The sequence below is a fragment of the Sinohyriopsis cumingii genome, chromosome 11 (assembly GCF_028554795.1).
Source record: "Sinohyriopsis cumingii isolate HCF-2022 chromosome 11, ASM2855479v2, whole genome shotgun sequence".
Lineage (NCBI taxonomy): Eukaryota > Metazoa > Mollusca > Bivalvia > Unionida > Unionidae > Sinohyriopsis > Sinohyriopsis cumingii.
Window position 1 is genome coordinate 22596148 of NC_142971.1, and position 23263 is coordinate 22619410.

Here is a 23263-nt window from a genome sequence, read left to right on the forward strand (position 1 = left end):
ATATCTAGTTGCACTACAAAATACAGATTTTAAAAAAAAACTTTTTTTGGACCCGACTTTTTCCTACCCAAAATTCACCCTTGGTCGGAATCCGATTTTGTGTCCAGATTTTAGACTTTTTGGTCTTAGATCTAAGGCAAACCAGTATGAACTGCAAACAGACAGATGAGCCTTTGCAAAAAGTAGGATAAGATGGGCATTTGGAATAAAGAGTGGTCTTGCTACAAAAATAATGGCTCCGTTTAGCAATAAAAAAGAAAAAATAGAACTCCAGCTTTTACCCTTCTGCTCACGTGCGAGTCAAATAGCCAATGAAGAATGATGTTTTTAACACCACTAGGCAGATTGTTATTGAAAGATCACCTAGGATTGGTGTTTTCGGATCTATTCAGAAATAGCTTTCAAAATGTGTTTCCTACTTGATTTTCAGGCAAAAATGACAAAAACCTTAATTTGTTAATGTGTTAAGATGTGCTCAACTAGTTTTACCCATGTTGGCTGTCATAACAATTGTTTGGCTTCCATAACAACCATACATAATAAGATTATTGTCAATTTCTTAACCAAAACAGCTTAATCAATTTTTATAAGACTTAGTAGGAATGTTTCTTTGGACATGCTCCATTAAAATTATGCACAAGGTGGTTTTCCTAGCAATGGCATGGCTTCTGTTTCAACCAGATGGAAATCCTTAGTTTAACTTCTTTCAATGACTGAACAAGTTTTGATCAAACTTGGTAACAGTGTTTCCAGCACACATGCTCTATCAAAATGTTGTTGAAAAGTGGATTTTCTCTCAGTACTGTGGCTTCCTTAGCAAACATGTGGAACTTACTTTTAGATTTTTCTTCAGAACAGCTTAACCAATTTTGAACAGACTTGGCATGAATGTTTCTTAGAACATGAATTATCAAATTTGTGTCCAGGGTGGCTCACCTAACAAAATTGTTACCTATAAATGATATCTCCCATCCAGGATAGCTATTGTTAAAAATATATACACAAAAACCCTGATAGTATGGTTTTCTTCAAATTGCCGTACCATATTATAATGTAATTGAGTCCTGGCATGAACACTTTTCACATTCATCGAAAGATGTCAATGATCCAGGTAATAAAACTGAAGTTATTTAGAGCAGAAACCCAGAAGCATGAGTACCACTCACATTCATTTGAAAGATGTCAGTGATCCAGTTAGTAAAACTGAAGTTATTTAGAGTAGAAACACAGCTAAACAACATGTCAGTACTTCCAGTTTCTGCCAGATTGCTGGAAAATATGACCTGCATGTCTTTTAGCTCAAGGCATCTGTATTATTACTGCATATGCCTCATTGACCAGTTTGGGTCACAATATCAGGACCACTTGGGGCTCTTTGTTTTCAAAAATGATATTATTGTAATATTAAATTATTCATTCTGGAAATTTCTTCTTCAAAAATAATTTGATTTACCCTTCTTTTATTAATCCAACTTCAAAAATACATTACGCTGGCTTTGCAGTCTAATACAGCAAACAGAATGTTTTTTTAAAACTAAAAAGAAAAGCTGCCATCTGAAACAAATAATTGTTTTTGTTAGTTTGAAAATTTCTTGCATCTGCATAATAAACTGCTCCGCTGGCCTAGTGGTTAGAGTGTCTGCCTCGGATGCGGGATTTCGTGGGTTCAATTCCTGGTCGAGTCATACCAAAGACTTACAAAAATGGTACTAACAGCTGCCTCGCTTGGCGCTCAGCATTAAGAGTTAGTGTTAGGACTGGTCGGCTTGGTGTCAGGATAATGTGACTGGGTGGGACATCATGCTACATGTCTGCGGCATGATGCCCCAGTGCTAGACATCACTATAAACTGCCACACTGCAGACATCGTAGCGATATGACTGAAAAATTGTTAAAGCTACATTAAAAAGTCCAAATCACACACAGACACACCTACATAATATGCTATGCTTAAAAGAGGTGGCTTCAAATTTTCTGGCCAAAGATTTCCATTCGAGTTTTAGAATTTTGTGCATGAAATGGAAAGGGAGAGTCACACAGAAAATTACAGTTGTTTTTTGTTTCAATTGTTTTTGTTTCCAGTTTTATTCCCTACCATTTGCCCATCTATCAATCAAACTGTACATCAGTCTATCCAGCTATGTTTTGTATTTAATTTGGTTTTTCAGGCACTATGGTTGCTCATTCATGTTTCTTGAAAATATTTTTTGTTGAAAGTCAAGTAATATACATCATAGAACTATTTTTTAGGCAAGAAATGTTGTTCAGAGATAACCGTAATTAATTAATTGGCTTACTGCAGTATCATCAGTTTTCGTGAGGGACCAGTTTTCATGGTTTTCATTGTTGCCCCGAACCACAAATTTAAATCCCCATCGAAAAATGGGCCAGGTAGGATGATGACCCCACTCCCTGTTTTCTTAGTGTTTCATTTCTAGAGATTGACACATCTACTAGTATTTGATAAATCAAGGTCAATACTGTTGTTGTTGTTGTTGTTGTGGGGTTTAACGCCATTTTTCAGCACACGATAGGCCATACATGGCGGCCAGTATTAATGGTGGAGGAAGAACCTGGGAAAACCCCGGAAAGAACCACCGACCCTCGAGAAGCTACTGGCAAGCTTTCTCACATACCCACATTGGCTGAATCTTAGACTTGAACTGCCGCAGACAGAGGTGAGATGGCAGTGATCCGTAACGAAGAGCGCTTTAGACCACTCGGCCACTCGGGGAATTAAACAAGTCCAGCATTCTCAAAACCACTGATAATTTGGTCTGATCTTTCGCTCATTGTCACATGAGCTGCCTTCAGTGGGGTGGGGTCTAAGTTTGAATTTTACTACTCTTAAGCCACTGTGTTAACATCATGATCGTCAGAAAGTACTGATGGTGCAACTTGATGGACAGTGGTTTAAGTAAGAGATCATTCATATGTACTTTAATAACCGATTGGCCTAGTGTTGTTGGCTGCAATGGCTTCCTTTGATGTTGAACACTCAAACGAAAACATGGTGAATGTGATTTAAGTACCCATGAAAATGCCTGTTTTTTACAAAACCATGAAAATTGAGCCCAACAAAAATAAATGATACTACAGTATTTGTTGATTGATTATGAAAGAAAATCAATTATATGCAGTGTGCCCAACTTTAAACATTTGTTCTGATACTGATACTAAGTTCGACTTGTGCTAGAATGCCTTTTCAGATCCTCAGATTTGCCTATCAGGTGTAAAATCTTTCCTTGTTATTTTGCAAACTATTGAACAAACCAAGTATGAATATAGTAATAATACTAATAATAGTGGTCATGGTTATATAATAGTAATAACTGGTCCGTATTGCTTGATTTTTAATCATTTGCTCTTGACGTTTTGCAAGTCATTTTGTCAGAGGACAAGTTTGTTAGAGTTTTTATCACGATGCTTGTACTTGGGACAATTGACTTACAGAACTGACATGCCATTCATGTCATGCCAAGTTACATGAACAACACAGTTTTTAACTTCCACAACAACTGGTGGGTTTGATAATTTTAAATATGAAGAATACTTGCTCTGGTACAAGGTAAAAATACAATACGGCAAGGAAAAATGTGATTCATTTGCTTAATATTTTACTTTTTACATTTTAATAGTAGCTTCTCGTGGGTCGGTGGTTCTTCCCAGGGTTTTCGCGGGCTCTTCCTCCACCATTAATACTGGCCGCCATGCATAGCCTATCGTGTGCTGAAAAATGGCGTTAAACCCCATAACAACAACAACAACAACATTTTAATTCTTTTTATTGAAATTCTTGAAACAAGGTCACAATATGTAATTGGTCTTGGAGCTGAAAAATACTTTTCAAAAGCCACTTGTCCACAGGACAAGTACTTTCAAATGTAAACTTTGAACCCTGCTGTCAACAGGGAGTATTATTCTCTTTAGCACATCTATAGACATTACATTGCTTCAGATGCCCTGAAAGGCAATAAGCATCCAGCCCTAAGTAGGGGTCTGGGCACAACACCTGATAATGAAATTGGAAAGTCATGTTCAAGTATTTAAAAAGGAAGTTGCCATGAGCTGTGTCATTTACTCTAAATCCTCATTGAGCAGTGCCTGAAAGAGGAATAATTTAACATGGATGCAATCAATTTAAATTTCACTCACCTTTTCATTTCAGTAAAAAACCTATTGTTTGATATTCATCTATTAGTGGTAATCATTACTAATTACAATAATTAATGTTGGTCACTTTGTTCTCTAAAACCTTCACAGGGGAAGTCTTTTGAGCCGATACCTTGGTGACCTTGTCAAGAAAGAGGACTTTGTGACAGACTCAGAATATTTAACAACACTTCTTGTAGTGGTTCCAAAGTGAGTTACCTACCTTTTGTGTGTGTGTGTGATCCATTTTAATACATGCAACTAATGAAGAGTAGCATGTTGCCAGCATATTTTGTGAGATGATTTTGTTGATTTTAAAAGTTACGAATGATGTTATTTCAGGGCTTGAAATTAGGATTTTTGTTCATTAACCCAATCTCTGTAATAAAGTTTTTACTGATCCTGAAAACAAAACTCATTGAAAGTTCATTTTCTATAACTGTTTCCTGATCAGATCTAGGTCCAAAAGGCCTAGTCTTTGACCTTCAGTTTCTTGGTCCAGCACCATGCCATACATAGCTTGACGGGATTTCATGGCTTATTGTAATCACTGTAAATCTTGGGACATTATAGCTCTTAGGATACCCATAATTATTTTCAAAAGCAATTTTTTATGACCTATAAATGTTGGGACACAAAATATTAAATTGTTTTCATGCACAACAAGTCTTGGGACGCCTTTGACTTTTTTTCTACTAATCAATCAGTGTGTTTTATCTATCGTAATGACAGAAAATGACTAGTTATTAAGGTACAATAATCATGAATTATTACATGGAAGTGTTTTAAGTTGACATAATTTGTTTGAAAAGTCAGTATATTTATTTAGTTTTCCTCGGTTTTCTGATTATTTCTACCTAATTCCTATATATAATTTGATCAGATGATGACAAGAATTGAGCATTAGCATGTTGCTGTATGCATTTTTAACAGTAACCTCTCGCTTTTGACTCTTAGTATATTATTGTTGGTGCATTATTGCATTAGAATTTTGTATCGATGCACCAGCAATAATGTTTTTATTTTGGCTTGAAAATGTAAATACCTACATCATTAAAATGTGATCCCAGTATGATGACAACAAACAACAATAATGTTTGGTTCAATGATGATTTTAGGGAGTATATTTACATAATAGCATCACCGCATGTACATTGACGATTTTAACATTTGCTGAATGGAGTACATCCCTTGGATTCATATCATAGGCAACACTGCTCTAAACTTAAATATCGCCAAATATATAATATAGAATTTTCAGAATTAATGCTTCGAAAATAATCACAAAAACTCAGTTATAGTTTGCTTTCGTGTAAGCAGTCTTGAATAAGTACCAGTTTACACAACAGTAATCATGCTAACATTATAGAGTACAAGCAAATTACACATTAAAATACTGGCATAGCTGCTGGATAAAATTTCCTCTTTACCCAAGTCAGTTTTAGGTTTTAAATAATTCCATCCTGGATTTCTGTCAGAAAAAAAAGACCAATCTGCCAATTATAAAAGAAAATGCTGAAACAACCAGCTGACTAATGTGTGGGAAATTATGATTTTGTTACGCCAGAACATATCAAATGATGATCTTAGTTGAGCTGTATTCAGAATTTTATCCTATATTATGATCATTCTTCATGAATATGCGACAGTTATGTGAATAAATGCTGGTTATGTGCCTTATGCAGTTAAATGTGTACTTATTCCTAAAGATTACATCACTTTGTTGGATCACTTATATCACTGAAAAACGTACTCAATAGCATATTTTTCAAGGTAAATGAAACAGATTATTATGTCTAGCTGAAATGTAATCTGGAAGAATGTGATTTAGTAAAAACAATGAATAAGGTAATTTATCTAATATTTATCTAATAAACAAGGATATACTGCATAAGGCACATAACCAGCATATATTCACATAACTGTCACATATTCATGAAGAATGATCATAAGTGGCACTAATCACAATTTGCACTGTGTTAACTACTGTAGATTTTTAGCACAATCTGGTCTCCCGGGTAAACATGACTGGCCCATGAATTATGAAATCTTTATTTACCTTTATTTAATTTCATATTGGACAAAGTGGAAAATATGCACATACAAAATAATAACAGAAACAATCAGTGTACTTTATAACAGTTTATTGGCATGGTTATTGAAAGAGCTGGTCACTGCTGTCTGACATGTTGATCTTGCCAATTTTGTCTTGACACATAATTAAAAACATATAGCATGTATATCTATATCTATCTATATATATATATATATATATATATATATTCCTCATTTGATCTATATCCCATTATCAACAAACGTGTCACTAAGCAATTCATTATGATAGTCATTGTTGCCAGTAGGACATGGCTGGATAGTAGCTGTTCACATGCTACATGCACTTAAATTGACCTATATTTTGGTATGCCTGAAATAAATGTAATCCTATTACTGAGGCTACCAATCAGATAAAGCTATTCAGAAGGAAATGAAAACCCATCAACAAGTGAAAATTTTACAGACATCTCTGTGAGATGCTGTACATTTAACTTCCTTGATGGCCAGATATTTTGCTTCCAGAGATAGTAAATTTTGTTTGTTTTTATGCAGCTGTTGGTAGCCATTGTAAACATGAAGTTACTTTTTTCCTATCAAACAGGAAACATTGCACAATAAACATCAAGTTTGACATTGTATAAATAAAATATGATGAAAATTTGTGACAACCTGAAATAACCTTGTGTGTGCTGTTTTATATTTTTAGTATGGATAAGCTTAATCTGTGTTGTCACAAATTTTCAGGGTTCCCATGCTACTGGGAAATCTAGAAAAAGCCCGGAGAAATGAATTTTTTTTCCTCTGACTGTGAAAATTAGTTATTTTTTCAGAAATTGCAAGTTTTACATTGTTGTGCCTTTAATCTGCTGAAAGACAAGATGAAACTCTGGTTTTGTTGAAATGTGATCTGATATTCAAGATTTGCAGTGCTAGTCACATGAGTGTACAAATCTTGCAACCCACATGCTCAAGACATCATAGATCAGTAATCACGATATCAGTAATAATCCATTTCAAAGTTACAGAAAAAAATAAAAATATTAAATAAAATTTGTATACAGTTTGTAATAACGAAGAACAATAACAATAACGAGAAAAACATGAAATTTTTTATATAATTAATAAGAGAACAACTACACAGGTTTTGTTACTAACACCATCTTGATGTTAATATTATCTGCATTAAAAAAAATTACAATTCAGATTTAAACAGAAGGTCTGTGGAAAATCATGTTGTCCTTTTGATTAAAAAATATATTTCTTTTTATTTTAGATCATACATACATGAGTGGGAAAGCAAGTATGAAACCCTTACAGATATGGTTGTTCCAAGATCAACAAAGTAAGTGTAGCAATATTTTCTCCAGAATTTGTGATTTTGTGAAGCCTTGCTAAATTTAATAACTCACCTTAAAAATGAGTAAGCATGTGAAGGTTGAATACAGATGATTTGCCACAGGCATAACAGAACCTATAAACTTAATGAAATAACTCCTACAGATAAATCACCACAATCATTTGCATACTAAGTGAGCATTTGAGTGATGATATATCTTCATTTTTTTGTCACTACAACTTGTAAAATGCCAAAAGTCTAGCTTTTTGGTAGTAATGTCACTGCTATTACATCCTGTTGTAACTCATATAATGTAGTGCCATTTTCATAACACACTGGAGGGCCCCGAGTGGCCAAGTGGTCTAAAGCGCTCTTCGTTATGGATCACTGCCATCTCACCTCTGTCTGCGGCGGTTCGAGTCTAAGATTCAGCCAAAGTGGATATGTGAGAAAGCTTGTCAGTAGCTTCTCGTGGGTTGGTGGTTCTTTCCAGGGTTTTCCCGGGTTCTTCCTCCACCATTAATACTAACCACCATATATAGCCTATCGTGTGCTGAAAAAATGGCAACAACAACAACAACATAACACACTGCTGATAATTAAGATAAACAGCTAGTGGTATCTTTATTCTTTAAAAGTTATTCCTCACACAGATGTTTGTTGAAAGATAAAGTGTCTTTTCACATGTAGATATTGTTGTCATATAAAATCTGTAACGCCCTCCTCCCCCACAGTTTCAAAATTGCCAAAGAGGGAGTTGACAATTCTTGAGAAATCACTGATATAGGTCTATATCATTATAGTGTATTTGTGATTTCGATTTTGTCAACAGTAACACAAAGGTGCCAAGACCATTTAGAGCACATATTGAACTAAATTATGTGTAAGGTTGGGAGTATATGAACTGTTTACACTTTCTATTTGTGCATTGATTTAATGCGCTATATTAGTCAGTTAAACCTTGTATATAGCCAATACCTGCATAAAGCCAACATCTTTTCATAGCAGCCACCATATTTTGCATGTTGACAAAGGGAAGAAACTCATACCCATTACTTCTCTTTGTAACAACTAGGTAGCTACACATCACAGTATTCACCATGGTACTGTCAACATTGTCCTGCAATGCCTTGTCATAACCTTCAAGATCTTTAGTTTGAATTATCTGTACATAAGAGTGGTGTAATTAAGGTTTCTGTAAAGAACTGGTAACCTTGTTTGTTATTTTCATTGGATAGTTTATCATGTCTTAAATGAAGATGGTGCCACTCAGACATCTAATATTACATCCACAGTGCCCATCTTGACAGTTTTGTTGTTATAAGGTCTAGTTGGTCATGTTGAAAATGGAGCCAGTCTGACCTCCAATATGACTACCACAGTGGTCATTTTTAAAATCTTGTTGGTACTGCTTCTTCTAGATGACTGGTCAAGCTGACATTATGTTTTCACCAAAGACTTCTTTTGATGTCTAGTTGGCCCTAAATGATTATGGCATTAATCAGGTAAAATATGCCCACTATGCCAGTCATCTTGAAAATCTTGTTATTATTACCCCCCAAAAATGGAATGTGGTATATGAATGGACCGGAAAATGTCTTAAACTGTTTTGTTGGTTGTCAGTTAAATTGGTGCCAATCTGATTTCCAATATGGCCACCATAGTGTCCATCTTCAGAATCTTGTTATCACTACGCCTCTTCAATGGAAAGTCATTGTGACATGGGGGTTTTCATCGGAAGAGTTCTTTTGGTGTATAGTTTTCCTAAAAATAGACTTCTTATGATACCCAATTGATCCAAAATTGAGATGGAGTCAGTTGTACATCCAGTGTGGCTGCCATGATGGTCATTTTGAAAATCTTCTTGTCACTGCATCCCCAGAATGGATGGTCTTATTGACTTGGTGTCTTCACCAGAATTGATATCTTGTTGTTTCTAAATTAAAATCTGATCTGGCCACCACAGCAGCTAATATGAAAATCTTGTTGTCATTGAAAGTGTTTCCAACACTAATATTGTAAAAGGAATGAATGATCTTATCTTGAGTTCCTGGAATTTCTTTTTGGGCTTGTAGAGTATCAGTCCCTTCAAGTGGCTTTTGTTTGTTGTTTATTGTCTTTTCTGAATACAATGGTTACAACATGCTCTCATTGCAAGAAATTGAAGGTTATTGATGATGACTACTGCTTGTCATGCTTGTATTTCGACTGCACCTAACAGTGTTTGCAGTTCTTGGTCAGAGAGGATTTAGTCTAATGTCCTGCAGAAAAATTTTAAGATCAGAGAAAAGGGGATGGCATCAATATCTAAAGAGTGTGATGTCTTAATCATCCACCCAAAATTTTCTTCTGTTGTGAGTATAGTTGGGGATATTCCAGTGATCCTTCCCCATCCAAAGAAGTCGTAAAGAAGGCCCTCAGTTGCCATCACATCAGGGCAGGTCACATCAGCACATCTAGAGTCAGACATCTTAGTAGCACCAGTTGAGTCACCAGTTTAATACATTCATGGAGTAAGGAAAGGTTGGTGAATACAGTGTATTTAGTTTCATTAAGAGAGTTTTTGCCTCTACATTTTCTTATGCTGCTCTTTTACTGCTTTAAATTTGCCAGATATTATTTTTCACTTGATGTTTGGCAGCACAATGGATCAAGTTCTCCCACATGCCCAAGCACAGTCTTTAATGGCTGTAAAATAGGGCATATTGGGTGTAAAATTGCTCTGGCAGAATTTTCTTACCAGCCACTGTTGATGTGCACCACCATCCGGATTGTCGACTTAGGCAGTCTGTGCATACCAGGTATTGATCAGAGATCATTCATTTTGATTGTCTGTACCATATACCAGCCATCCAACTCACTGTTAACTGAACCATATGAGGACTGGTATAACTAGTCCTTCAATTTCACTAGCCCCCCAACTCACCACTTAGCCAGTCTTCTGACCTATTGGAACATACATTATCAGTTGCTCTGCCCTGAGCACAGCTACTGAGCTAGTCATTATGTATACATCTCACAAAGAAATACTGGCCTACACCAATGGGGGATGGGACTACTACCATGTATACTCGCTTATGAGTCCAACTGCAAACTTCAAAGACCTAGATCTGATATCACTTAATATGCCAGCAGATCTGGGTTTGTGCAGTTTGTTTGGAGTAATTAGTAGAACAAACAACATAGACCCTGATCTGCAGGTGTATTATGCTATGGCAGATCCGGATCTTTGTTGTTCGTAGTTTGACTCTACTTATAAATGAGTATATATGGTTCTTGTCTCTTGATTTGTTGTACATGGACATGGAAGCTTTGCCAGACAAGAACAAAGCCCACAGTGAGTGCTGGGAAAACTTTGATGGAAAAAATTTATTGGATTTTAACACTGTCCAGCTGCCCATCACCGCCGACTATGAGTCAGAACTATTATGTGAGAGATCTGAGCCATTCAGCAGATACTTATTAGTACCAAAATTCAAGATTGAGATCCCATAGTCAGTTTGCCTCTCAGCTTGAGCTGATGTTATGGTTCCTATGGATGCTGGTTTATTTGGCTAGGCTGCTCACAGGTTGGCACACTTCACTGCAGTAAGCATCAACTTGAGCCTAGAGGCCTTTCATATTAAGCTTTTACAAATGATTTTTTTTTTATGAACACCTTTCATTCTTGGAGAAATCAGCTGTGTGGGAAAGCGGCCCAGGTAATGTCGAACAATTTCTGTAGGAGTCGATTATGTCCTCAAATGGGAGGGACCAAATCACCCAACATGTGCGTGTTTTTCAGGGAGTTTCTGTGTTGGTGCTCTTGGCACAACATTCCAGACCAGACACATTTCCAGCAGGCTCAATGTTTTGATCATTTCTTTGTCAAAAATGGGCTAGAGTTTGCATACTCCAAGTTGTCACATCACCCACTGATCTTACATCTGATGTCTACACTTAGGACACATGATGCATCTTTTTATGATGAACTGGATTCAGAAACTACCCATGTTTGTCTCATTGGTTGTAGATCAAGAAGCTAGGGCCATGGACTTTTTGGCAGTCAGTTGGATCAGATTTGGGACTATGCCTTCTCTCCAACTGTTCTCATCCCAAGAGTCATTCAGAAAATTAGACACTAGACTTGCAGTGTGGTTCTGATAACCCCACTCAGACAAGTGCAAGTCTGTGAGAATGATCTGCTTTATCCATGGCAAAATCCCATCCAAATTCAAACAGCCCTGGTCTGCAGGTGTCGCATCCCAGCCTGGTCAGTCATTTTCTTCATGCCTGGCACTTGTCAGGAAAGACTTTTATAGAAAGGAGTTTCAGCCTTAAGTTATGGAGAGAATCTCACAAACAAAATGCCCTTCCCTTTGAAATCGTACAAGAGTAAGTGATGGGTTAACAGGGACTTTTGAATACTTTGATCTCTCAGCTAGAAAACGTGTCTTTTTCTCTGGCTATTTGAAGAGTAAAAGGTTAGCTCCTGTTACAATCAGGGGGATATCACTCCATAATTTCTGACAATTTCAGGTATCATAGTAAAATAATATTTGTGGTGTGTGTGTGTGTATATATGTGTGTGTGTGTGTATATATATATATATATATATATATATAGAGAGAGAGAGAGAGAGAGAGAGAGAGAGAGAGAGAGAGAAAGAGAAGAGGCAGTTTACATCTTTCTGTGATTGATTGACTCAAAATATGTAGCAGAGCGTATTTCCATGCATCAGTGTGATTGGGTAAGTACTCTCTGAGATAGATGATTTACTGGTTGGTTACATGTTATGATCCCATTACTTGTAGCAGGGGCATCTTGGTTGGACCTCTCTGTCTATCCATCCATCAAGAGAAAGTCATTAGCTTGACTGCAGAAGTTACAGTGTATATACACAAAATTTTGCAAATTTGTGTTATGCGTATACAGCTAATCTGGTTAGGTTTTCATATTATATGTATTTTTAAAATTGTGCGAAGTTTTTGAGGTCATTACAATGATTTATCTTGTTACATGTTTTTAAAGCTTTTTTATACTTTTTGTCAAAAATGGAGTTTCCATGGATGTTTTAAAGAAAACTTCACTATTGACGAATGAAATTTGGCATGGCTGTTTGTATACATATGTCAATGATCTGATTATATTTTCTTTCAGTTAACAACAGCTTATAATTTTATTTTCATTTTTATCCTTTTTGTCAAAAACCTCTTCTTAGTACAGTTAAGCTCAAACCACTAGACAAAATAAATCTGGTAGGCATGTTTGCATAGATGACTAGATGACTGAATTATGTTTCATACCATCATAATTATTTTAAAAATTAGTTCATGGACATCAGAGCATAAATGTTTTACAAATGTAAATCTGATGCTTGTATAAAATATTGTATCTGCTAATGCATACAAAGTTGTGAAGTCATTCACTGGTGTGATGATTTTTGGTCAAATTCAGCCTTGCATACAGAGTTGTGAAGTCATTCACTGGCTTGATGATTTTTGGTCTAATTCATTCTTACATACAAAATTGTGAAGTCATTCACTGGTTTGATGATGTTTTGTCTAATTCAGCCATGCCTACAAAGTTGTGAAGTCATTCACTGGCTTGATGATTTTTGGTCTAATTCATTCTTGCATACAAAATTGTGAAGTCATTCACTGGTTTGATGATGTTTTATCTAATTCAGCCATGCCTACAAAGTTGTGAAGTCATTCACTGGTTTGATGATTTTCTGTCTAATTCAGCCATGCCTACAAAGTTATGAAGTAATTCACTGGTTTGATGATTTTTGTCTAATTCAGCCATGCCTACAAAGTTGTGAAGTCACTCACTGGTTTGATGATTTTTGTCTAATTCAGCCATGCCTACAAAGTTGTAAAGTCATTCACTGGTTTGATGACTTTTTGTCTAATTCAGCCATGCCTACAGAGTTGTGAAGTTATTTTCTGGCTTGATAATTTTGATCTAATTCATTCTTGCATACAGAGTTGTGAAGTCATTCACTGGCTTGATGATTTTGGTCTAATTAATTCTTGCATACAAAGTTGTGAAGTCATTCACTGGTTTGATGATTTTTGGTCAAATTCAGCCATGCCTACAAAGTTGTGAAGTCACTCACTGGTTTGATGATTTTTTTTGGTCTAATTCAGCCATGCCTACAAAGTTGTGAAGTCATTCAATGGCTTGATGATTTTTGGTCTAATTCATTCTTGCATACAAAGTTGTGAAGCCATTCACTGGCTTGATGATTTTTGGTTTAATTCAGCCATGCCTACAAAGTTGTGAAGTCATTCTCTGGCTTGATGATTTTTGGTCTAATTCATTATTGCATACAAAGTTGTTAAGTCATTCTCTGGCTTGATGATTTTGGTCTAATTCAGCCATGCCTACAATGTTGTGAAGTCATTCACTGGTTTGATGACTTTTTGTCTAATTCAGCCATGCCTACAGAGTTATGAAGTCATTTTCTAGCTTGATAATTTTTGATCTTATTCATTCTTGCATACAGAGTTGTGAAGTCATTCACTGGTTTGATGATTTTGGTCTAATTCATTGTTGCATACAAAGTTGTGAAGCCATTCACTGGCTTGATGATTTTTGGTTTAATTCAGCCATGCCTACAAAGTTGTGAAGTCATTGTCTGGCTTGATGATTTTTGGTCTAATTCATTATTGCATACAAAGTTGTTAAGTCATTCACTGGCTTGATGATTTTTGTCTAATTCAGCCATGCCTACAAAGTTGTGAAGACATTCACTGGCTTGATGATTTTTGGTCTAATTCATTCTTGCATTCAAAATTGTGAAGTCATTCACTGGTTTGATGATGTTTTATCTAATTCAGCCATGCCTACAAAGTTGTGAAGTCATTCACTGGTTTGATGATTTTTGGTCTAATTCAGCCATGCCTACAAAGTTATGAAGTCATTCACTGGTTTGATGATTTTTAGTCTAATTCAGCCATGCCTACAAAGTTGTGAAGTCACTCACTGGTTTGATGATTTTTGTCTAATTCAGCCATGCCTACAAAGTTGTAAAGTCATTCACTGGTTTGATGACTTTTTGTCTAATTCAGCCATGCCTACAGAGTTGTGAAGTTATTTTCTGGCTTGATAATTTTGATCTAATTCATTCTTGCATACAGAGTTGTGAAGTCATTCACTGGCTTGATGATTTTGGTCTAACTCATTCTTGCATACAAAGTTGTGAAGTCATTCACTGGTTTGATGATTTTTAGTCAAATTCAGCCATGCCTACAAAGTTGTGAAGTCACTCACTGGTTTGATGATTTTTTTGTCTAATTCAGCCATGCCTACAAAGTTGTGAAGTCATTCAATGGCTTGATGATTTTTGGTCTAATTCATTCTTGCATACAAAGTTGTGAAGCCATTCACTGGCTTGATGATTTTTGGTTTAATTCAGCCATGCCTCCAAAGTTGTGAAGTCATTCTCTGGCTTGATGATTTTTGGTCTAATTCATTATTGCATACAAAGTTGTTAAGTCATTCTCTGGCTTGATGATTTTGGTCTAATTCAGCCATGCCTACAATGTTGTGAAGTCATTCACTGGTTTGATGACTTTTTGTCTAATTCAGCCATGCCTACAGAGTTATGAAGTCATTTTCTGGCTTGATAATTTTTGATCTTATTCATTCTTGCATACAGAGTTGTGAAGTCATTCACTGGTTTGATGATTTTGGTCTAATTCATTGTTGCATACAAAGTTGTGAAGCCATTCACTGGCTTGATGATTTTGGTCTAATTCATTGTTGCATACAAAGTTGTTAAGTCATTCACTGGCTTGATGATTTTTGTCTAATTCAGCCATACATACAAAGTTGTGAAGTCATTCACTGGTTTGATGACTTTTCGTCTAATTCAGCCATGCCTACAGAGTTATGAAGTCATTCTCTGGCTTGATAATTTTTGATCTTATTCATTCTTGCATACAGAGTTGTGAAGTCATTCACTGGTTTGATGATTTTGGTCTAATTCATTCTTGCATACAAAGTTGTGAAGCCATTAATTGGCTTGATGATTTTTGGTTTAATTCAGCCATGCCTACAGAGTTGTGAAGTCATTCACTGGCTTGATGATTTTTGGTCTAATTCATTCTTGCATAAAACGTTGTGAAGCCATTCACTGGCTTGATGATTTTTGGTTTAATTCAGCCATGCCTACAGGGGCCCTGAGTGGCCGAGTGGTCTAAAGCACTCTCCGTTACGGATCACTGCCATCTCACCTATGTCTGCATGGGTTCAAGTCTAGGATTCGACCAATGTGGGTATGTGAGAAAGCTTGCCAGTAGCTTCTCGTGGGTCGGTGGTTCTTCCCGGGGTTTTCCCAGGTTCTTCCTCCATCATTAATACTGGCCGCCATGCATAGCATATCATGTGCTGAAAAATGGCGTTAAACCCCACAACAACAACAACAACAGCCATGCCTACAAAGTTGTGAAGTCATCCACTGGTTTGATGATATTTTTGTCTAATTTAGCCATGCTAACAAAGTTGTGAAGTCATTCACTGGCTTGATGATTTTTGGTCAAATTCAGCCATGCATACAAAGTTGTGAAGTCATTCATGGGCTTGATGATTTTTTGGCCTAGTTCATTCTTGCCTACAAAGTTGTGAAGTCATTCACTGGTTTGATGATGTTTTGTCTAATTCATCCATGCATACAAAGTTGTAAAGTCATTCACTGGCTTGATGATTTTTGGTTTAATTCATTCTTGCATACAGAGTTGTGAAGTCATGCACTGGCTTGATGAATATTAGTCTAATTCGTTCTTGCATACAAAGTTGTAAAGTCATTCACTGGTTTGATGATTTTTTGTCTAATTTAGCCATGCCTACAAAGTTGTGAAGTCATTCACTGGCATGATGATTTTTGGTCTAATTCATTCTTGCATACAAAGTTGTGAAGTCATTCACTGGCTTGATGATTTTTGGTCTATTTCATTCTTGCATACAAAGTTGTGAAGTCATTCACTGATTTGATGATTTTTTGTCTAATTTAGCCATGCCTACAGAGTTGTGAAGTAATTCACTGGCTTGATGATTTTTGGTTTAATTCAGCCATGCCTACAAAGTTGTGAAGTCATTCACTGGCATGATGATTATTAGTCTAATTCGTTCTTGCATACAAAGTTGTGAAGTCATTCACTGGCATGATGATTTTTGGTCTAATTCAGCCATGAATTGTATATGCTAATATTGTTATGGTGGTGCTCTGTAGAGTACCCCCGATATTGTGAGTTATTTTAACGAGGTCTGCCATCCAGGATCTACCATTTTATGATGGTGTCTACTTACTACCATGGACCTCCTGATGCACCTTCTCTTGTTACGAGGAATCAAACAAGAGAGCTTACATACCATATATACTAACTTGTAAGTCAAACCCAACTGCAGATTACACAGACACAGATCTGCCAACACATAATGCACCAGTTTAGGTATCTGCAGTTGTTTTTCTTTTAGGAGTAATCAACAGAACAAACAACATAGACTCTGATCTGTTGGTGCTTTATGTGATACCCGATAAGGGTCTGTGTTGTTTGCAGTCACACTCGACTTATAAGTGAGTATACACAGCAGTTTGATTTTTAGATTCTCTCAGTTGAAACAAAGAACACATTGCAGAATCACTGAATGATAACATTAAAAGTATTTTCTTCCATATTTTAATATAAAGTATATTTCATAGTGTGGTACAAAGCACAGCTTATTTTTACATAAAATATATATTTAATATTTCACCACTGAAGAAAATAAGATATTTATAATTGTATCACAAAGTACCTTGTATACTCGGTTATAAGATGAGTTCAACTGCAGACTGCACAGACCCAGATCTGCCATTGAATAATGTGCCAGCAGAGCTGGGTCTGTGCAGTTTGTTAAGAGTAATTGGTAGAACAAACAACATGGACCCTGATCTGCAGTTGCAATATGCTATGGCAAATTTGGATTTTAAAAAATTGTTTGCAGTTTGACTTGACTTATAAGCAAGTATATATGGTATTTAGTGTCAGATATTACATTTGGGAAAGAAAATATCAGTATTTATGAATAAAGTCATAAACACTAGCATAGAAATAACTAATATTAATCTGCTGTCAAATATTTACATGTACTGAATGCCAGTGAGAAAGCTTGCCAGTAGCTTCTCGTGGGTCGGTGGTTCTTTCCGGGGTTTTTCCGGGTTCTTCCTCCACCATTAATACTGACCGCCATGTATAGCCTATCTTGTGCTGAAAAATGGCATTAAACCCTACAACAACAACAACAACAACAACTGAATGCCATCTTCTTTTTTTCAGTCTTAGAAGTTGTTTTAAATTTTTTTAAAAAATGTTCTGCATCTTTTGGCTTCTCTTTACAGAACCTTACATGATGATGGGGAGAATTGCCTGTGTTCTGTTATCCTCTTCAGGAGAGTGGTTGATGAGTATAAACATAAGTGTCGAGAAAACAAGTTAGTTACATTTACTTCATAAGCTTTTCTAGATTGACATGATATCTGTTGAGCCTATTTACCCATGTAGAATTTGCACCTATTGAAAACAGCATTAAATCTTCGGCCAAATTAAATGATGGCCGACCTCAGTCAGTGCAATAATATGATAATACTTTGAAGTCAGTACTGAAATATATGTAATATTATGATGTGTAATATTGACTAACAAACCACAAAATAAATCCCAGTGCTTATTGCCATGTTTTGTTTTAACTAGTTTTAACACATTGGCTTTATCATGCTGTAAAAATGAGAGCTAAGTGCCTTTCTGAAGGACACACTAAGGTTGCCAGTCTGAACTGGCCTAGATTGGTATTGATCCATAACTGCCTTTACAAAAGTTGCCAACCTGGGATGACCTAGATGGCTTTTGATCCATAACCCTCTTTCCAAAGAACACTAATGTTGCCAACTGGGGCTGGCCATGATGAGTATTGACCCATGACCCTCTTTCCAAAGGACACACTAAGGTTGCCAACCTGGGTTGGCCTAGATGGCTATTGATCCATGACCCTCTTTCCAAGAGCACCATTGCCAACCTGGGCTAGCCTTGATGGGTATTGATCTATAACCCTCTTTCCAAAGGACACACTACGGTTGATGATCTAGGCTGGCCTAGATGGGTTTTGATCCATGACCCTCTTTCTGAAGGACATACTAAGGTTGCCAACCTGTATTGGCCTAGGCGGGTATTGATCTATGACCCTCTTTCCAAAGGACACACTAAGGTTGACGACCTAGGCTGGCATAGATGGGTTTTGGTCAATGACCCTATTTCCGAAAGACATACTAAGGTTGACAACCTGGACTGGCCTAGATGGGTATTGATCCATGATCCCCTTTCCAAAGGACACACTAAAGTTGCCAACCTGGGCTGGCCTGGATGGGTATTGATCCATGACCCTTTTTCAAAAGGACACACAGCCTAGATTGGAATTGATCCATAATCCTTGAGATAATGTGGCTCCCTGGCCATGTTTGGACAAGAAAGGAACAAGTATATTCTATTTGTTAGTTGTTTTTAATTATTACTTATTAAATCACTCACCATATATTGTAAGACAATTAAAACTAGGACTGGAAACATTTAAGTCAAATTGACACACTGCCTATATGCCTGAAATAAATTTGCATCATTATTTGTTTTGGGTTCTTCAAAAACATACCACTATTTTTGGTTGAATGTATGCTAAATATATGAATACTTACACAAGTTAACCAAGACACAATTGCATGCAGAAATTTATTCATTATTTCATGGACAACATACTTGTATTTACCTTGATAATGACATGTTGAGACCCCAAAGGCTGAAATGAATATACATGTAAGCGATCATACAAGTAATTATATGAAAATAGTCTAGCACTTATCATTTTGGAGTCCTTCACGTCCCTGGGCAGCATTATCAACCAGCAGGTTGGCACAGATGCAGACATCTTATGTCACTTGTTTAGGCTCGAATAAACAGTAACACAAGAAAGTGTGAAAACAACAAGCTTTGAAAAAATACAATAATTTATTTCCCTGCAAAAATTCATTAAAAATGAAAAAAATATGAACTTACGGTTTTATAGAATCAAATCCAAAAGTAATCTGAGAATTATCCAAGCATAAAATATTAGTACTTCTAATAAGAAAATGCTTACTGATTTCACTTTCGAATCCCAACAAAGAATCCAAGATGGAAGACGATGACGTATGCTGAAATCTGTAGAGTTGAAGTCTAAGTTCCTTTCAGAAATAAAAATGATCACTCTGGTTTCTGTTAGCTTAACAAATTTTTATTTAAAAAATTGTCCTTGTTCCACAATATTACATGAGCACATGTATTTTCCAGATAAATAATGGAATTAATTCTTTTGAAAAGTAATTTGAAATAACTCCAAACCAAGTAATTTGAAATAACTCCATACCAAGTAATTTGAAATAACTCCATACCAAGTAATTTTAAATAACTCCAAACAGTACAGTATACAACTAACAGTTTAACAGCCCATCTTCTGCTGATTAATTCTCCAAAACATGGGTTATATGCGGTTTCTAAAACATAAACAAGGGTCACATGATCATCTTCTAGAAGTTTATAGAAGCTAATACTTGTTACAGCTCACGTTTACCCAGTGTGACCCTGACGAAAACCAATCATTTTTACTCTAAGAAATAAAAAAAAATAATAAATTGTTTATATCTTAAAGACAAGGTCCCATCATGACCTTGGAAACAACCAATCATTTTAAAATAAAATAGAACTTGTTTACGAAGGTTGCTAAAACTCTGAAAGAAGGTCAGGATTTAGATCAACACCTGGTGTTTATAAACTAACAGTCAAGGTCAAACTATTTTCTAAAAAGAAGCATCATCTCTAGTGAATAAATTTACATTACAATATCATGTAATGAAATTTTTTTTTTAAAACTGACAAACAATTAAATTGAAATATATATATATATATTAAATCAGATATAATTAAATCAAATATACATGACAGACGTCAAGGCAAGGATTGGAAAGGCGAGAGCAGCATTCATACAGCTCAAGAACATCTGGAGCTCCAAAGAAATTTCCTTGACTACCAAAATCAGACTGTTCAACTCCAACGTGAAGTTAGTCCTACTGTATGGAGCAGAGACCTGGAGAACCACCATGTCGACTGTAAAGAGGGTTCAGACCTTCGTCAACAGCTGCCTAAGAAAACTTCTCCAGATCCGCTGGCCAGACACCATCAGCAACACCATCCTGTGGCAGAGAACCTTCCAGCTTCCGGTAGAGGACGAGATCAGGAAGAGAAGGTAGGGTTGGATAGGACACACCCTATGTAAGCTGCCAACCAACATTACCAGACAGGCATTGAGGTGGAACCATCAAGGCAAGCAGAGAAGGGGCCAACCAAGAAACACCTGATGATGCAACCTCGAGGCAGACATCACTAAGATGGGTCACCTGGGGTCAGCTCAAGGGGATGGCACAGGACAGAAACCTTTGGCAATCTTTTGTGGGTGGCCTATACCCCAGCAGGGGTGATAGGCAAAACTGACTGACTGACTGGCAGGGTTCCCACACTACCGTGAAATTGGGAAAAAGTCTGGAGAAATTATTAAAATAAATTCTCGACTCTGAAAAGTCCTTGAATTTCGTAAATATTGATGACAGTTGGGAAAAACCGGGGAATTTTCTGCCACCACTTGACACTCAAAACAATCACGTAATTGAGTTGTAACTAAACTGATCGTGAGTGAAATTTATCGAGTTCTAACCAGAATCTAAGGAGACTGCAGTATGGATCATTTGGTTGCTTGCAATAAACATATATGCTGAGTCAATTTAAATGCCCAGTGGATTGAATGCGTGTAGTAGACTTTTATTTTCAAAGTCAGCTCGATATCCTTAGCTTTCCTTAAATGGAAGGTATGAAAATCAGTCTAACATCACAAGAGGCCAACACAGTGGTGGCAAAGCGTAGCCACTTACCAGATGGCCTAGCAAACTTTAAATGTTGTTAGATCGAGTGATGCATGCATGAAATTGATATGAAAATTACTTATTTTCTCAGAAATTGTGACTGTTAAAACGTTATTTCTTTAATCTGCTGAAAGACAAGATATAACTAAGTTGTTGATGAAATGTGACCTGGTACTCGAGATTTGCATAGCTAGTTGCATGAGTACACAAATCTAACAACCCACATTGTCAAATGAGAAGAAAAAATTATATTGAATGAAAGTCGTATACTGGTTGTAATAAAAATACAAGAACAAAAGAACACAAAATTATCCATATTTATATATTCCGAGGACAACTTCTGGAGTTTTGTTGTTATCACGTGACTACCACAAGTGACATGTGGTCTCTGTATGATAAATCAGACTGGCCAGATTGCTGGTTTTTACAAAAAGTATTGGACTTTCATTTAATATAATTGAATTTCTGTACAACATTATAAAGGAGTTTGTTGTAGTTATCACGTGACTATTGGATTTCCGATTTTGTTAAAATTGATAATTGAATGTTGTTATATACTGTAGTATTCACTTACCTTCCCATTTTGTTTGTACCACCATATTGATTTTAAAAATAAAAAATCAAGGTAAAAAAATGCACAAAACTTGGTGATTTCATTTATCAATTTATGATTTCTAACGTTATCTTCACCAGGGGATCTCTAACACTGTTATCTAGTTCACATATCAAACCAAACAGGTGTTCCTTTACTAGCATGGTTGCCATATTTGAGTGGACAAGACTAAGTTTTCAGACAGTAAATGTAATGTAATTAGCTCCTTTGAGAAGTTTTGAATAATTTGTTAAAATTTATATAACTTTGTAGTTACATCCCATTAAACACATTTATATAAGAGTTGCACCTTTTTATTTTGTTCATTTAAAAATGTAATATATATATATAACTAGATAATGCAAATATTGTATGCAGACAGCACAATTTTTAAAGAAAATTACCTTGAGGTTCCATTTGGTTTAATGTTAGGGACCACCTGGCTACAATCAGGTTTATAGAAATTATAAATTGATAAATTACCTCTTTGTGCATTTTTTATATCCTGGATTCATTTTGTTTTAAAATCATATGAGGGTACAAATGGGAGGGTAAGTGGGTACTATAATAATCAGTTGATAAATTTAAACTGATTCCCATCATTAGTGTTAATCTAAACATGTTTCCTATTCTCCTTGGAGATAGGAAATGAGGTAGACATGGTACAACTGATACATATATTCCTACTGTACACTGTTGTGAGCATTTCTTAATCTACTGCACACTGTTGTGAGCATCTCTTAATCTACTGTACACTGTTGTGAGCATCTCTTAATCAACTGTACACTATTGTGAGCATCTCTTAATCTACTGTACACTGTTGTGAGCATCTCTTAATCAACTGTACACTATTGTGAGCATTTATTATTCTTACTATTGAAACTGTACACTTTTGACTCTGATTGAATCACTGTTTCCTACAGGTTTATGGTGCGTGATTTTGAATATAATGAAGATGAACTAGCCAAAGGAAAGAATGAAGTGACTAAATTGGAAGCAGACAAGAAGAAGCAGTTTGTAAGTTTTTTAATGATGTTTTATGTAAGTGGGTATACCAATACAGATGGATTAAGTGAAAATTAAACTTTCATTTTATTATATTACTTATCCACTCCAGTTGCCAAGTGGTTAGAGCATCCGCCTTGGATGTGGGAGGTTGTGGGTT

At 36.0% G+C, this 23263-nt stretch overlaps 1 protein-coding gene across 1 annotated transcript in view; it reads left to right on the forward strand.

The window, feature by feature from the left end:
- The window catches only part of LOC149787761 (V-type proton ATPase subunit C 1-B-like), a 55358-nt gene that overhangs the window by 19846 nt on the left and 12249 nt on the right, over nt 1-23263 (forward strand). Inside the window, exons 7-10 of the mRNA XM_089973951.1 lie at nt 4264-4362; nt 7481-7549; nt 17910-18002; nt 23022-23115. Of these exons, the coding sequence (XP_089830077.1) occupies nt 4264-4362; nt 7481-7549; nt 17910-18002; nt 23022-23115 (355 nt within the window). The remainder of the gene's footprint in view (nt 1-4263; nt 4363-7480; nt 7550-17909; nt 18003-23021; nt 23116-23263) is intronic.